Below are 13,105 nucleotides of genomic sequence, written 5' to 3' on the forward strand. Positions count from 1 at the left end.
GTTGCCCACGTGAGAATTAAACATTTAATTTTAATTTTTTTTTTATTGTGTTAATTAAATAGTGAGCCAGCAGTTTGGATGCACTAACCCAGGGGTTTGCCACACGGTGTTGTTTTGGGGCTGGGAAACATTTTCCTCATATCTGCAAGACCTGTGCGGGATGGGAGGTAGCCACATCTAAGCTGGAGGCACCCTAAAGGTGTCACACTGGGGGTGTCCCAAGGATCCTCTTAAAGCCCAGAGGCATCTTGGCCAGCTGATGGGGCCAGGTCTCTGTGTAATTTGTCCTATTTGAGGCATGGGGAACCTGAGGCATGAGGAGGGGCAGCACTTTGCCCTCAGGGACAGCACAAGCAGCCCAGAAGTCCTATCTCCCATCCCAAGCACGTAGCCATGAGGGAGCGGAGGAGCTGCCATGAGCTACACACAAATGCAAGCAAACCAAGGGACGTATTAAACACCAAAAGCAAACAGGCTGCAGATGGACTTTCGGCTTTTATTTGTCAAGTTTTGTTTCACGAGGGCAATTTATGAGGACATTTTGTTGTGGTCAGGCATGTCAGTGTGCGTGGGGAGCAGCAGCTGGTTCATCCCCGCTCCGGCCGTCCCCTGTGGGGCTTAAGCCACCCTGGGGACGCTGAAGCAGGTGGTTTGGCTTGGAGCCGGGCAGGGGAACCCAAGGGCACTGGCAAGGCTGGAGACCTACTAATTACTTTCTTATTAGCATCTAATTAGTATCTCTCCACTTCCTCCCCTCTCCCAAGGGCTCTGCCTCTGCCAGGAGTCACCTCATGCCCAGTCAAACCCCAGGGGATGATTTTCCACCCCGGCTCCATCCTGGTGTTACAATGTCTCCCTGCCCCCAGAGCTTTGTAGCAGACTCGGTATTGCTGATGATAATTAGCAAAATATTTACAGATTCCTTCTCTGGAACATCAGGATGAAGGACGATCCTTCCTTTGGGGCAGGCACAGATGTTTGTGAGCTCTCACAGCTGGCTCCAGCAGCAGGGGTGTGCAGGGTGCCCAATTTCAGCCATGCCAGATCCTGGGTGCTGCAATGGCTCCTCCCTTCTTCCAGCATATCCACTGCAGGTGGGTAACCTCCTCTTGTGGTCAAGCATTTTGGCTGACCCCAGCTCAGACCAGTCCCCTGCCCTCCCATCCATGCCTGCTCCTCTCTCTCCCCAGCTAGTTGTGTTTGGGTTGAATCCAGCAGGAATCTGGACCCTCCTGTTGTTTCTTTTGCTCTAAACAGAGGCCATTGACTTCAGGATGGGGTTCCAGGATGGGAGAGAGGCTCAAACAACACGCAGTGCCAGGTCCCCATCGGCAAGACTTGAGCCCCAAGGTACCTCCCCAACCCCAGGCAAGCAGGAAATTTGGAGGGAACTGGGGGAAGCCATTGCTTAGTGACCAAATGGATGTTGCAGTGTGATAGTATTTAATTACCTGCATGTATCAGATGATTAACAAGCTAAATTCCACCCTTGGGGCCGCTGTCCTAAAGTCCATGCAGAGCTTGGCAGGCAGCATCCAGACATTTCACTGTGTCCACCTGGGACCAGCAGCCCTCCCACAACACATGGTCCCCAAAGGCTCTGAAAATGCATTGCAGGGTGTAGTCAGTGACCATCAGCTGTCTAAGATGTGAGCAAGTCACCACCAAAATTGTTTCCTGCTGGTCTCAACCCTTTGGAAAGGCTCTGCCAAGGCAGCTGCCAAGCCCAGGACAGATGCACCACATGGCCCAGGACAAGACGGGTGCTGTCTGCTGGCCCACTTGCTCCCATGCTCCTGCATGTCCAGCTAAGACAAAATTTAGAAGAGATCTGGGTTTTGCTTTTCATTCTGCTGGCATTCTCCTGGCACAGCAGATCTCCCCACTGCACTGAGCTCTCTGCTGCAGGGCATCAGAGTGTTTAGCATCTGCTTAAAATTTTTAATTGTTTTCATTATAAGGGCCTGGTGGTGTCTTTTAGATAGAAATGGGAAGGATTTGGCCTTCTCTCCCTTTCTATTTCCCACCCTCTCAATTCCTCCTTTTTCTCTCCCTCCATTTCTTCCTTCCTTTCATCTTTCCTCTCTTCCTCCCTTTCCTTCTCTTCTTCCCCCCTGAAAACTCCCTGATTTCTTCCCTAATGCATTGACAAAACCCCCACTCAGTTTCAGGCAGCAGCAGGCAAGGAGAAACTCAACGATAAGGGCAAAAACAACAGTAAAACTGGAATGAAATGACAGCCATAAACCTGGTACCAGGAGGAACAGTAAAACTGCACTTTGGCAGGAGCCAGCAGGCTTGGACTCAACTTTTTTTTCTGATTAAAACACTCTGGTCACAGATTAACTTCTTTTGTTCAATATTTATTGTCTCACCTGCACTGGAAAGCAGGGAGGAGAGGAAGAGGGCTAGGCAGGACTGGGGACTTGGGATCTGCAGCATGTCTGCAGCTCTGCAGCCTTTGGCAGCTGCCAAGGACATGGACATGTAACCAAAGGTCATGTACCTGCCTCTAGCACTTGCCTCTACCATTAAGTGCTCATTCCAAATGGTGCCTGCACAACAGGGCAGCATCCCAGACCAGCATCCCAGGACTCAGCTGTGTCTGCAGAAGGATTCAGTGTCAGAGCTCAGGGTGCTCTGGGTCTCCCAAACACGCAGGACAGGAATTATGATGGAGACAGCCACTGCTACAACTTGTGCAAGCACACTGGCTTGTCTCTCTTGAGACAAAACCCCAGGAGCTTTGGGAAAGCCATGTCCCTTGGCAGATTGACCCATTTCTTTCAGTGGCATCAGAAAATGGAATTGAAATGAGAATAAATTCCTGGCCATACCCCCTCAAGCATCTCTACATCTCCACATTCTCCACTGGACTTACCCTTTGCTCCTTGCAGAGCATGGGATGTGCCAGCCCAGTGCAGAAGCACTGCATCCCTTTTCTAATCCCTCACAGACCTATTAACGCACCACAGAGGGTGCAAACACCTCCAAGGGACCTTGATGTGTTTTTAATTCATTAACTCCATGCTTGAGCTTAGCCTTAGCTCCTCTTGCTCTCCCCACCCCCCACCCTGCTCACTCCTCCAGAGCAGCTCAGGGCAGGAATTGCAGATGCTGGAGGATGTGGAGTCAGGAAAAGGATTACCCAGTCACAGGGACGCCCAGGATCTCTGACAGCTACCCTGCAGAAACAACAATGGCATTGAGGAAACCAATTCCTACAGGGAATCCCAACAGGCCTCAGTTTCCCTTTGATGCTCCCAGGTCAAGAGCAACAGCTGGGTACCCCACAGCCCCTCCACTCCCCCATCCCTCACCCAGCTAGACTTTTTAATCTCTCTGCCCTAAATCACTTTTTAATTACAACTGGACTGTAACCACTAAAATGTAAAAGGCTTTGGGGCTCTGCAGCACACCAGCAATGGTTCCTATGAATTGCAATGCCCTTCCATCCACAGTAGCTCTGTTTGCACCAGACTGATGCCTCCTTGTGCTACAGGAAAGCTTCATTGCTCCCTTCCAGCCTTTCACACCTCCGTGCACAAGCTAAAAATATCAAGGCAAGGGGAGGTGGACCTGTTGGGAGACAGTGGGAAGCTCAGTATAGCCCTGCTCTCATATCTGGCTGTACCCCCTGCTCCTCCTCTAACTGCTGCTGGCTTCCACCCTGAGTTTTTCAGATTTGAGAGAAGGTGTTTAATTTTTATTTAAAAAAAATAAAATCAATTGTCAGGCCATCTCAGACACTTTTTTAGCAGCAGCTGAACTACAGGAGCCACTACCGGCAGCAGAGGGCATCCCGAAACCGGTACTCCTCAGCACGCACTGCCTCCCCAGCCTCCGCCCTAAATCACAACACAACAAACGGGCTGTTCATTAGCTGCTGTTTAATTAAGCAATATGGATCCTGCCTCGATATTTACAATCGCACTTGCTCTGATTTACTGGAGAGAGCCTCGTTTCTAAAGACGGCGACTGTAAAGTTTAATACCGCTTGACTTAACTGCGAGTTTCATTTACGGCCCCGGGCCGAGGCGCGGCAGCCCGGCCTGGGAGCCGCCGGGCTATTAAATCAGAGCTAACTGCGCGTACAGGGAGATGACGAGCTTCGTTACAACCGGTTCAGCGGCTAATTACCCCAATCTGGATTGCCACATTTAAACCAATTTGTTGCCGCTTTCCCAGGACCCTGGAGACACGCGTGGTAATTCAGAGGTTGGCATGCAGGCACTGGTTGCAATGATAAGGGACGAGGGGCTGCGATCGGGTGGGTCGCAGAGCCCAAACGGACGCTGCTTGTCCCAGGAGAGAAGAAATCACTCTGCAAGAGACCAGATTCTGAGCCGGGCAACCCCTATACCGTGCGCAGGGGCGTTGTGTACAATGATGGCTCCAGCTCCTCCCCAAAACCCTGGGGCACCTGAGGAGCCATAAGGTCAGTTTGGGATGCTTTGTGGATTCAGGGATGGGGAAATCCAGGCAGAAGGACAGGACCAGCACGTAGCAGAGCATCCAGCCTCCCAGCCAGTGGCTTTCAGTGCCTTTCTGCCTCCCCCAGCCCCATGGATAGGGATGCACAGGTGGGACAGAGGGAACACAGCCCTCCTCACAAACTCTTGTGTTGTAGGTAGGAGGAGAGCATTTCTCTCCTTTCAATGTACCTCCAGCTCTCAGGGGCTCACTTACAGACTTGACAATGGTAGGGGTCTCATTAGAGAGTTGTGAGAACGGTTCTTTAGTGACAAATAAAAACTATTTGTGCAAAGACATGATAGTACACAGCACAGCATCCTCCCCAACGTCAGCTGTGGTGGCATCACTGTCCACAACCTACCCCTGCACAGCCCTGGAGCTTTCCTGGAGGGAAGGGCTGCAAGGGAGGAGAGCACAGACAGGTGAATGCAGCATCCCTCAGCTCAGCTCAGGGACCAGGATGCTGCTATCCCACACCATAGGAGCCATAGGGAAGGATAAAGGGGGCAGCAACAGCACCACGAAGACAGCTGAGCCCCACCACTGCCTGGCTGCATCCCGGCAGCCCCAGCACTCACAGTAGGCACCATGAGGGCTGCAGGCCAGCAGTCCCAGGCAGAGGATGAAGAGGAACAGCTCCAGGGCTGACCATTCCAGCCATCAGCTTCCATGCAGTGACTTAGCCACGACTCAGTCCTCTCCCAGGACCTCGCTAAGCCTTGGTCTACATCCATTCCTCTCCGCTTCCCATTCCTCCCCCAAGCCTGCAGCACTCAGAGACAGACTCAGAGCTCCCCCCATGGAGGAAGAGGAGGCAGCACAGAGGCAGGACCAGGAATAAGAGGCATGGGGGTGCCAGTACATCTCCTGCAGCCACCAGTGTTACCCACCCCCCAACAGTTGGGGGTCCCCACTAGAGACCCTAAACCTCCCACCCAGGGCTGAGAGCCATGAGGGCACAAGCAGAGGGATTTTTGTTTCCAGATTTTATTGTCCGGGGTCGGGGGAGGGTATGTCCCTCCACAGGGAAGGAAGAACTCCCAATCCCACCAGTGAGACTGGACTGGTAAGAAGTGTAAGCCCTTTGGTGGTGGTAGGAGCATGCTGTGGAGGCACAGACAGAGCCAGGATGGTGAAGGAGACAAGGAACAGCACCATCTATATGAGGATGCCACAGGATTAGGCCTGGAGTACCTGAACAGGTAAAACCAGTCCCAAAACCCAGCCCAGCCGTGACAAGGCTCAGGAGAATCTGGGAGCTGAGAGGGGTCACAAGGCCTCACAAGATCACAAGGAGTTCCCAGGCCTCAGCTCTCACCACTGCCAGTTGGCTCCTGACCTTACCAAGCACATAGAATCACAGTCCTCTACCATTAACCCAGCATTGCCAAGGCCACTACTAAACCACATCCCCAAGTGCCACATCTACATGTTTTTGAACACTTCCAGGGATGGTGATTCCATCACTTTCCTGGGCAGCCTGTTTCAGTGCCTGACCAACCTTTCAGCAAATTTTCCCCAACATCCAATCTAAACTTCACCTGGCACAACTTGAGGCTGTTTCCTCTTGTCCTATCACTTGTTACCTGGGAGAAACCTCCTCACCTGGCTACGACCTCCATTCTAGCCGTAGAATCGGGTAAGGTTTCCCCTCACACTCACATATGAGGACCGGCTCCGCTGTTCCCCATCACATCTCCTTGTCCCCTTCTTTGTAGTGCACCTCAGGGAGGCTCCTCAGGCGCTCAGCTGCCTGCAGGGCACAGCACAAAGGGCAGCCAGTGGCTGGTCCCAGAAACAGCCCTGGCACAGGACTCCCTGGTTCCCCCAATCCCTGTGAGCTGCACTCACCTGCTCAGGGGTGAGGTCCCTCTGTGCCTGCGCCAGCATCTCATATCCCACCATGAACTTGCGGACAGTGGCAGAGCGCAGCAGTGGGGGATAGTAGTGGGCGTGGAGCTGCCAGTGCCTGCAGTCCTCCTCCAGGTGGGGGCCTGTGGGGGCTCCTGCCGCAGGTGTAGGTGCTGCGTGAGCCGCGGGAAGGGGACGGGGATGAGAGTGAGGGGATTGTGAGGGTCCCGCAGCCACGCCACTCACCATGCCAGCCCATGGAGTAGGGGAAGGAGACTTCAAAGAGGTTGTCATACTTGATGAGCAGCCTCTTCATGATGGAGGCCAGGCCTGCAGAAGAGTGCCACCCTGAGCTGGCCAAGCCCCTCCGAGGGCAGGCATCATGCCAGGCAATGAGGCGTGTAACCCTCAGCACCTCTCCCTGGGTGGACATCGGTGACAGGCAAGAGGGTTGCACTTGGCAGTTGATGCTCTCCCCATCCATGCAGACAGCACAAGCAACACCACAGGAATTTCCTCAAAAGTAGGGAGCACCATCACCCCAAAAAGGACTCTATTCTCACCTGTAGTACTGCCTGTGCCTGGACACCAAGCTTTTATCCCAGCAAAACAGGGGTGTCAGTTCCCTCCTCAGCCAAACCCAGTGGCCTCGCACCCCAAGGGGACATGGACCCTCCAGCACCAGCACAGCTGCCACAGAGCCTCCTAATGAAGGTCAAAGCCCAAAGGACATGAGACAGGGGCTAACAAGGATCAGAGCCACTCACTGTCCCTCTCGCTCTCTCTGAGGTCCTGGAGGCGGCAGACGTGGCGGCGGGGCAGCAGCAGGGTCTGATAGGGCCAGGTGGCCCAGTACGGCACCACGACCAGCCAGTCTGCATTCTCCACCACCAGCCTTTCCTGCAGGACATGGTGCTTGATGGGAATTATGCAATCCCAACGCCCCAGGACACTCCTGGGGCCCAGCTCTTGGGGGCTGGGGCAGATATCCAGCTGCCAGGGAGGGGATATGGACAACAGCCACGTCCTGACCTTTCGGCGAGCCTCCTGCTCAGCGTACTCCAGCAGCATGGGCACACCATGCTGGCTCAGGTGCTCACGCTGGGTCCGGTCCTCCAGGCGCGCTTCGTTCGGGAGGAAGCTGCTGGCCCACACCTGGGAAGCACATTGGGACACGGGGCTGAGGGACTCGCACCCGCCTTTTCAGGGGTACCCCCAGCCACGCTGCCCATCTGCAGGTCCCTGCTGCCACCATGTGGAGAGTCCAGATTACGGCAGCCACAAGCGACAGTGTCTCCGAGAGAGGTGGTAACTGGACAGGCATGGGGGCCTCCTCACTGCAGGGAGGAGGGGGGGGAATTGCCGTTCACATCTTCCCCAGGGGGTTTGTTGTAGGGTCGCCGAAAAGGACTCACGGTTTAGCCAGGTGACAGATTGGACAGCCTCACCTGACAGTGGGGATGCGGGTTGGAGCAGCCCATCATCGCTCCCTTGTTCTCGAAGATCTGCAGAGGAAGAGGTGCAGCCAGCAGGTCCCGGCCACAGGTCCCCACTGCGAGTTGCTGTGGTGTCTCCAGCAAGGCAGGGAAGCATCCGCAGGGGAACAGAGCCTCACGCCCACATGGAAAGGCTCAGCGAGGCACAACGTAGGGACAGGGGACCCACACACAACTAGGATGGTCCCAACTCCTGGTCCTGCCAGAGAGCCCAGCACTGGCCCCCCACCTCCAGCCAGAAAAAGAGCAGCCCCCACCAGTCCCACACCTGCACCCAGGGGTAGGAAGCACCCAGGTCGGTCGCCAGCTCTGCCCATGCATCGATGACAGTCCGGATCTCTGCCAGGGACATGAGGGGCAGCGTCAGGTCTGACCAGGGGTGGAAGCACATCACCTTGCTGTGGAGGAAACACATGTGGCTGGGACTGTGGGTATCTCCAGAGATCCTCACAGTCCTGCTGGGTGCAGTGGAACAAGGGACAGTGACAAGACCTCCAGAATGACCCCAAAATAGCGCAGATGTGCACAGAACAGGCACTGCAAGAGGGGAGCAGGCTCAGTCCAGCATCACCTTGCAGGTTCTGGACAAATTGTGTCCCAGATTCCCCGGAGCCATGGAGGTCCTTACCACACACCCCTGGCTGGGGCAGCTCGGAACAAGGGGTGATCACTGTCATCTAGGGAAGAACAGAGAGTAGAGAGGGAGAAGGTGCTGGGGCAGCACCCATGTCTCTCCAGGCCACCTTGCAGCCCCTCCAAGACCCAAGTCTAGGGGTCCCCGGCAGCCTATTCTACCCCCAGAAGTTACCAGGTTCTGGAGCATCAGGCTGCAGCGCAGGGAAGTCATTTGGGAAGACAAAAGTGCCCTCGTACTGGGGGTTCACCTGCCAGGGCAAGAGACGGGATCAGGATGGGAGAGGGTGTTGGGGGAGCCCGGCCCCCTGGGCCCCTTGGTGGTACCTCGCCGTTGGCCCGGGTGGCCCCGGGACAGAGGGGGTTCTTGGGGTCCCAGCGAGGTACATCCTCGGGGGGCGGCTTCTCCAGCTGCCCTTGCCAGGGGCGTTTGACCCGGTGCGCCGATACCAGCACCCAGTCGTCCCGAAGAGGGTTGTAACGAGCGTGCTGGTGCTCTGCGGGCAGGGGAGAGCAGCGGGGCGTCAGAGAGGGACGCGGGGGGCAGATCCCCCTGCAGATGGGTTACACAAACACTCACCTCCCACAAGAGGAGGGCATGCAAGAGACTTTGAACCTTCCCAGCTTCACCCCTTCCTCCCTGTCCCAGTCCGCTGCCACCCGCCCGAGGCAGGGAGGGTTCCCGCAGTTCCCGCTTCCCGGGGCTGCGCTGCGCTCCACTGGGGGGTCCGGAAGGATAAAGGGAGGGAGGGAGGGAGGAAGGGGAGGGAAGAAAGCAGCCCCGTCCGTACCGCTGGCGCGGAAGCGGCTGCTCCCCTCCTTCTGCCCCGCCGGCGCTGGCTCCATGCCTGCCCGCTCCCGGAAACCCGGCGGGATCGGCCCCTTCCAGCCTCCCGCTCCGCCCCGCCGCGCCGGCGCAGCCGCCCCAGGCCGTGCGTGGCGTGGCCGCGGCGGGGGCGGTCCCGGGCCGGGTCCCGCTCCGGCTCCCGGTGCCGGGGGGGCGGTGGAGCGCGGCATGGGAGCGGCGTGGGGGCGGCGGGCGCTGCGGGCCGGGCTGGCGCTGGGAGCGCTGGCGCTGGTGCTGCAGGTGCTGCGGGGATGGCTGGCGGCCAAGCGGTACGAGTTCACCCCCGCCGAGATCGCACAGCTCGCCCGGCACCACGCGGGTAACGCGGCCGCCCCTGGGGACCGGGGAGGGTAGCGGCGGGGAGGGGAAGCGAGGAGGGACGGGGGTATGGCGATGAGGATTTGGGATGGGGGGCGGAACCGGGGACGTGGCGGGGAGCGGCGGCCTGGGATGGAGAGGGGAGCCGTGTCGAGGCGAGGGACCAAGGCGAGTCCGGTACAGGGGGGCCGGGATCACGGGGGAATGGGGTTGGAGTCAAGGAGGGGCCAGGGGCTGAGACTGGGCAGCCGGACCAGGATAGGGAGGGGATCGGTACAGGGAATAGCCACAGGGAGAATGAGGGAAGCGGAGTGGAAAATGGGGCTGAAGCAAAGGAAAGATGGGGACCGGGACAGAGGCGTCACCCAGCCCGGTTGAGACTGGACCCGGGCCTGGGGCCGTTCTCTTGGTCCTTGGGCTGGGCCAGGTCAGGGGACCAAGCCCCACGTGAGTCAGAGGCATAAGTGGCCCCCTCGCTGGGGCTGGAGGGGAGAGCTGTCCCTGTAGGGCACAGGGTGTAGGGTCAGGACTGCATGTCACCAGGGCAGGGGCACTGTCACCTTGCTTGGGACCCCCCTATTGCCCATCACCTGAGGTGGGCTATAGGACTGGAGCACTTGGTGCTGTTTATTCTCTATCACTATCCAGGGAGATGATAGAGATAGGTCAACGGGCTGAAAGCTGGGGAGAGGAGACATCTTCCCTAGGCAGACCCCTCTAAGAGAGCGCTGGAACCCTGTGGCTGTGCAGGGGATTCTGGGGGTGGCCAGCAGAGCTTTTCCACTGCCGGGGACTTACAGTGACTTTGGCTGCTGCAGGGCTAGACCATGAGCTGGCTTTCTCCAAAATAATTGTTGAGCTACGAAAGAAGCACCCAGGCCACATCCTGCCAGATGAGGACCTGCAGTGGGTGTTTGTGAATGCAGGAGGGTGGATGGGCTCCATGTGCCTGCTCCATGCCTCGCTCACCGAGTACGTGCTGCTCTTCGGGACAGCTGTTGACACCGGGGGCCACTCAGGTAAGCAGGGAGACAGGTCTGGCAGGCAGGGTTGTTCTGTGAGCTCTTTCCACTCCACTTGTTTGGGTCCAGCTACCCTGGCTGTGGTGTGCCTGGCACAGGCATTGCTTCACTTCTTGTATGGGGTGGACAATGCTGCAAAATAATTTGTGGGGCCTAGCCTGCGTGGTGTCCTGCAGCACCTGTGGGTCCCTGTGCATGACATGCTGTGTGGCCAGGACTCTCCGCATCCAGCTGGCAGGCAATGGCAGACATCTCATCTCCCAGTGCTTCAGCAGGAAGCAAATGCCAAACAAGGTGGAAACGATGGGGCTCAAGGACACCAAGCAGCCCAGGCTGGCTGTTCACACAGGCAGCCTGGGTACCAGACCCGTCTGTGCTTCTTGGTGTATTGAGGCCCTGGGGCTTGGCATCTTCACCCCCGGAGAGCTGCTCCATGGTTCAGACCTGACTCCTGCACTGTCCCTGGCAGGGACATGCTCAGCCAGTGCTGTCCATCCTCCCATAGGTCGGTACTGGGCAGATATTTCTGACACTGTCATCTCTGGGACATTCCGGCAGTGGAAGGAGGGGACCACCAGAAGTGAGATCTACTATCCAGGTAAGTGCAGTAGCCATAGCACCCTGTGGGTTGCGTCCATGTCCTTGGGACAAAGCCACTCTCTGTCATAAACCCCCTTCCTTCAAGTTGGCCAAAAGCTCTGGATAGGGCAGTTTATGTCCCCAGTGACATATCCCAGCACCTCAGTAGCTGGCAGTAGGAGAAAAGTGAGCAAGACTGGGGGTGGGTTGGGATGCTCAGCCTTGCAGGTCCCAATCTCAGATGTCTCCCTTTTGGGCATGATGTGGGGCAGCTCCTGGGAGCCGTTCTGGTTGTGTTTGTTGGCAGGAGACACCATCGTGCACCAGGCGGGAGAGGCCACATCAGTGCAGTGGAGCGCAGGCACCTGGATGGTAGAGTACGGCCGGGGCTTCATCCCCTCCACACTCGCCTTCGCCCTGGCTGACACCCTCTTCAGCACTCAGGACTTCGTCACCCTCTTCTACACCCTGCGTGTCTATGCCAAGGGCCTGCTCCTGGAAGCCAATGCCTTCTTCAGCACCTTTGGATGCTGAGCCAGTCTTGCCAGGGCACCCTGCCGAGCCCAGTTGGCTCCACTCCTCCCAGCCTTTCTCTCTTCCTCCCCAAGCCCAGGTTCTAGCAGAGGCAGCAGGAGATCCCCTGTGCCTTCCCCAAATTTCTCTGTCCTTCCCCATGGGCCAACGGGGTGCCAGGACAGAGGGATCTTGGTGGTCACAGCAATACAGACCACTAGTTCTCTTTACTACTTGCCTCTCTCTCTTTTCTATCGGAGTCATGTCCAGCTTTTCCATCCCTCGGGGCTGGAGTGGTCTTGCAGTGTACAAACACCTCTGTGTGCTCTCAGCATGCAACGGGAGAGGGGCTGGAGCTGGCTGTCCCCAGGCCCCACAAAATTTCTGCAGCTCTTGAGACATCAGGAGAAGGATGCCACCCTCAGGGCTGGGTGCACAGGGTGAGCCAGGCTAGAGCACCGACTGTAAAGGTCAGCCAGTAAGTCCCCCATCTCCCTGGCAGCCTGCCGGGACTGCGGGCAGCGCAAAGCACTGTGTCCAGCTGGCAGCATCTCCCGTGGCTCCATCCCTGCTGATGTAGGTTGGCAGCACACAGTGTCACCCTGGCACGGGGCAGGATCTGCGCTGAGACCCCCCGGCAGCGGGGGAATGCCCAGCTTCTGTACTGGAAATCCCCCTGGTCCCCTGTGTATCATCTGCCCCAGGGGACGGGCCAGGGCTGGAAGAGGGTCCCTTTCCCACAGTCCCCTCCCTGCAGTCCCCCCCCCAAGGGGGAAACCCACCGTCTGTCGCCTTAATGGAAACCCCGTTCTGCATGGCCTCTTGGCTATGCACGTACCCAGTGTCCTCGAGTGCCCAAATGTCTGTTTTACTAGCTCAGGATGGGATCTCGCCCTTCAAAATGCTTCCTCTGGCTGTGAGATCCCATGGGGACAGCCACTCTGCTCGGCTCCCGGCATGGGATCCCGGCTGCCGATGGAGCGCTGCAATGCCCCAGTGGAACCCAGCAGTGGACCCTGCTTGCATCCCTGTGGCCAGACCCATGTGGGCTCACTGCATGGTGGAGGACTTTCACCTCCACGCTGCTGCCAAGCACGTGTGTGTCCCTGGCCACCCAGGCCTGTAGCATGTTGCTCCTCCTCCTCCGTGGACTGTCCCTGTCTGCTGACCAGCAGCCCTGCACATGGGCTACTTCTTAATTTGCTACCTGAATAGAGATAACAGTAATAAAGTTGTTCATCCCACGTGCTCGGTGTCTGGGAGAGTCTCTGGAGCATGCTGAGCCCTGCCATGGCAAAGGCCAGCCACATCCTCAGCAGTAGTCCTCCTGACAGCTGAGTTTCCCCAGGGAAGCTGGTCTCATCCCTCTT

The 13,105-nt window shown here is 57.3% G+C and overlaps 2 protein-coding genes across 7 annotated transcripts; one reads left to right on the forward strand and one right to left on the reverse strand.

Moving 5' to 3' along the window:
* Positions 1-536: 536 nt before the first annotated feature.
* On the reverse strand, positions 537-9,365 carry GALT (galactose-1-phosphate uridylyltransferase). Of its 5 annotated transcripts, none has more exons than XR_001875518.1 (13): positions 9,248-9,365; positions 8,784-8,953; positions 8,632-8,707; positions 8,452-8,500; positions 8,092-8,221; positions 7,776-7,832; positions 7,360-7,482; positions 7,095-7,227; positions 6,574-6,657; positions 6,328-6,482; positions 6,139-6,229; positions 1,452-1,600; positions 537-1,088 (listed from the first exon to the last, which is right to left on the reverse strand). XR_001875518.1 is itself a non-coding variant. In XM_017819113.1 (12 exons), exons 1-11 carry the CDS (start codon positions 9,300-9,302, stop codon positions 6,167-6,169), a joined length of 1,095 nt encoding a protein of 364 aa, XP_017674602.1. In that variant the 5' UTR covers positions 9,303-9,365; the 3' UTR covers positions 2,678-3,185; positions 6,139-6,166. The 5 variants fall into 5 exon arrangements, 3 of the variants coding, with proteins under 3 accessions (XP_017674602.1, XP_017674600.1, XP_017674601.1); XR_001875519.1 differs by having other exon boundaries at positions 6,133-6,229; XM_017819113.1 differs by lacking the exons at positions 537-1,088; positions 1,452-1,600 and adding an exon at positions 2,678-3,185.
* A 90-nt stretch (positions 9,366-9,455) lies between these two features.
* SIGMAR1 (sigma non-opioid intracellular receptor 1) lies at positions 9,456-12,980 on the forward strand. Of its 2 annotated transcripts, XM_017819108.1 has the most exons (4): positions 9,456-9,622; positions 10,440-10,640; positions 11,149-11,241; positions 11,530-12,980. In XM_017819108.1, the coding sequence occupies exons 1-4, from the start codon at positions 9,472-9,474 to the stop codon at positions 11,754-11,756; spliced, it is 672 nt and encodes a 223-aa protein (XP_017674597.1). In that variant the 5' UTR covers positions 9,456-9,471; the 3' UTR covers positions 11,757-12,980. The 2 variants fall into 2 exon arrangements, with proteins under 2 accessions (XP_017674597.1, XP_017674599.1); XM_017819110.1 differs by lacking the exon at positions 9,456-9,622 and having other exon boundaries at positions 10,542-10,593.
* Positions 12,981-13,105: the final 125 nt, after the last annotated feature.

Source organism: Lepidothrix coronata, unplaced genomic scaffold (genome assembly GCF_001604755.1).
Source record: "Lepidothrix coronata isolate B3197 unplaced genomic scaffold, Lepidothrix_coronata-1.0 Scaffold72, whole genome shotgun sequence".
NCBI classification, from domain to species: Eukaryota; Metazoa; Chordata; class Aves; order Passeriformes; family Pipridae; genus Lepidothrix; species Lepidothrix coronata.

What these genes read in the sequence shown, in the direction of transcription:
- GALT (XM_017819113.1), bottom strand. Translation starts at nt 9,302, where the DNA reads ATGGAGCCAGCGCCGGCGGGGCAGAAGGAGGGGAGCAGCCGCTTCCGC. An exon ending in CCACCCGGGCCAACGGCGAG is followed by an intron (nt 8,708 to 8,783) that starts GTACCACCAAGG and finishes TTGCCCTGGCAG; the next exon opens with GTGAACCCCCAGTACGAGGG. An exon ending in AGCAGGAGGCTCGCCGAAAG is followed by an intron (nt 7,228 to 7,359) that starts GTCAGGACGTGG and finishes CATGTCCTGCAG; the next exon opens with GAAAGGCTGGTGGTGGAGAA.
- SIGMAR1 (XM_017819108.1), top strand. Translation starts at nt 9,472, where the DNA reads ATGGGAGCGGCGTGGGGGCGGCGGGCGCTGCGGGCCGGGCTGGCGCTG. An exon ending in GCTCGCCCGGCACCACGCGG is followed by an intron (nt 9,623 to 10,439) that starts GTAACGCGGCCG and finishes TGGCTGCTGCAG; the next exon opens with GGCTAGACCATGAGCTGGCT. An exon ending in TGACACCGGGGGCCACTCAG is followed by an intron (nt 10,641 to 11,148) that starts GTAAGCAGGGAG and finishes ATCCTCCCATAG; the next exon opens with GTCGGTACTGGGCAGATATT.